Source organism: Diaphorina citri, unplaced genomic scaffold (genome assembly GCF_000475195.1).
Source record: "Diaphorina citri unplaced genomic scaffold, Diaci psyllid genome assembly version 1.1 scaffold12225, whole genome shotgun sequence".
NCBI classification, from domain to species: domain Eukaryota; kingdom Metazoa; phylum Arthropoda; class Insecta; order Hemiptera; family Psyllidae; genus Diaphorina; species Diaphorina citri.
In genome coordinates, this window is record NW_007389596.1 from 1 (window position 1) to 1,132 (window position 1,132).

The 1,132-nt window shown below is 37.9% G+C and overlaps 1 protein-coding gene across 1 annotated transcript; it reads right to left on the bottom strand.

Annotated features, from left to right (window-relative positions):
• Window positions 1-6: 6 nt before the first annotated feature.
• Window positions 7-799, bottom strand: LOC103522868 (proteasome subunit alpha type-1-like; the record flags this gene model as incomplete). The annotated part of the gene is made up of 2 exons (XM_026832773.1): window positions 546-799; window positions 7-91 (listed from the first exon to the last, which is right to left on the bottom strand). Coding segments are annotated over exons 1-2 (264 nt in total), but the record flags the coding sequence as incomplete, so codon positions are not given.
• Window positions 800-1,132: the final 333 nt, after the last annotated feature.

Below are 1,132 nucleotides of genomic sequence, written 5' to 3' on the forward strand. Positions count from 1 at the left end.
TTTGTTTCCCACTATGGAGATAAGTCTGAACACAGGCAGAGTATCCTTGTGAGCATACTTGTAGTTCAAGCACTCCATTCTCATGAAACGTCTGAAATAAGTAAACCAAAAACATGATTTATAATTTTATCTTTTTAGGGGGGAGATGTAAGATAGATGTGTGCTTTTTTAGACTTCTCAATAGGTACCTAAGGAAAGAAAACTTCAGATTGTCTACTTTAATATTTTTAATGGTTGGGAAACTGTAGGAAATCAACAATGTGCAAAAACTTGGCTGTAAAGTAAACAACGAAAAGTAAGAATAGCCATTGGTACAGGAATGGAGATAAATGACACATACGCTAGGATCCTGGCATCTGCCGTAAGACCAGCAAAGCTCAAGCCCATGTGGTCATCAATCACAATGATTTTCTTCTGATGAGTTTAATATTTTTAATGGTTGGGAAACTGTAGGAAATCAACAATGTGCAAAAACTTGGCTGTAAAGTAAACAACGAAAAGTAAGAATAGTCATTGGTACAGGAATGGAGATAAATGATACATACGCTAGGATCCTGGCATCTGCCGTAAGACCAGCAAAGCTCAAGCCCATGTGGTCATCAATCACAATGATTTTCTTCTGATGAGCTGCCAACTCAGATGCAGCTCTTTTCAAGGCAATGATGACAGCATGTGTTTTGTTCTTGAGACCTACGGTGGCACTTCCTTGCTTCACAGCTTCCATGGCATATTCCACTTGATGTAAACGTCCTTGAGGACTCCACACGGTAACATCAGAGTCATATTGGTTACGAAACTAGAATAGAGAACATACATGTGGATCTGAAGGATGGGGTGAATGTGGTAATCTTCAAGTTTGACTACCATCGGCTTAAAAGAGCCAGAAGCCTGGTCCTGATTTCTTATCAGAGCCAGTCCTAATATTTTCACTCTGATTCAGTCTAACTAAACTGTTCAACCGATATGGCAAAATTCTTGACGATTAAAACCTTAAATTCAAGGTCTAAAATGTCTTGTGTTTTCATTTCAATACAAGTGTACCAATGCACTTAATAGCCATTGCAAAAAGCTACACCTTGTATTCTTCACCTAACAAATTTTGTTGAAAATATTGACCGTGAAATGAAAATTT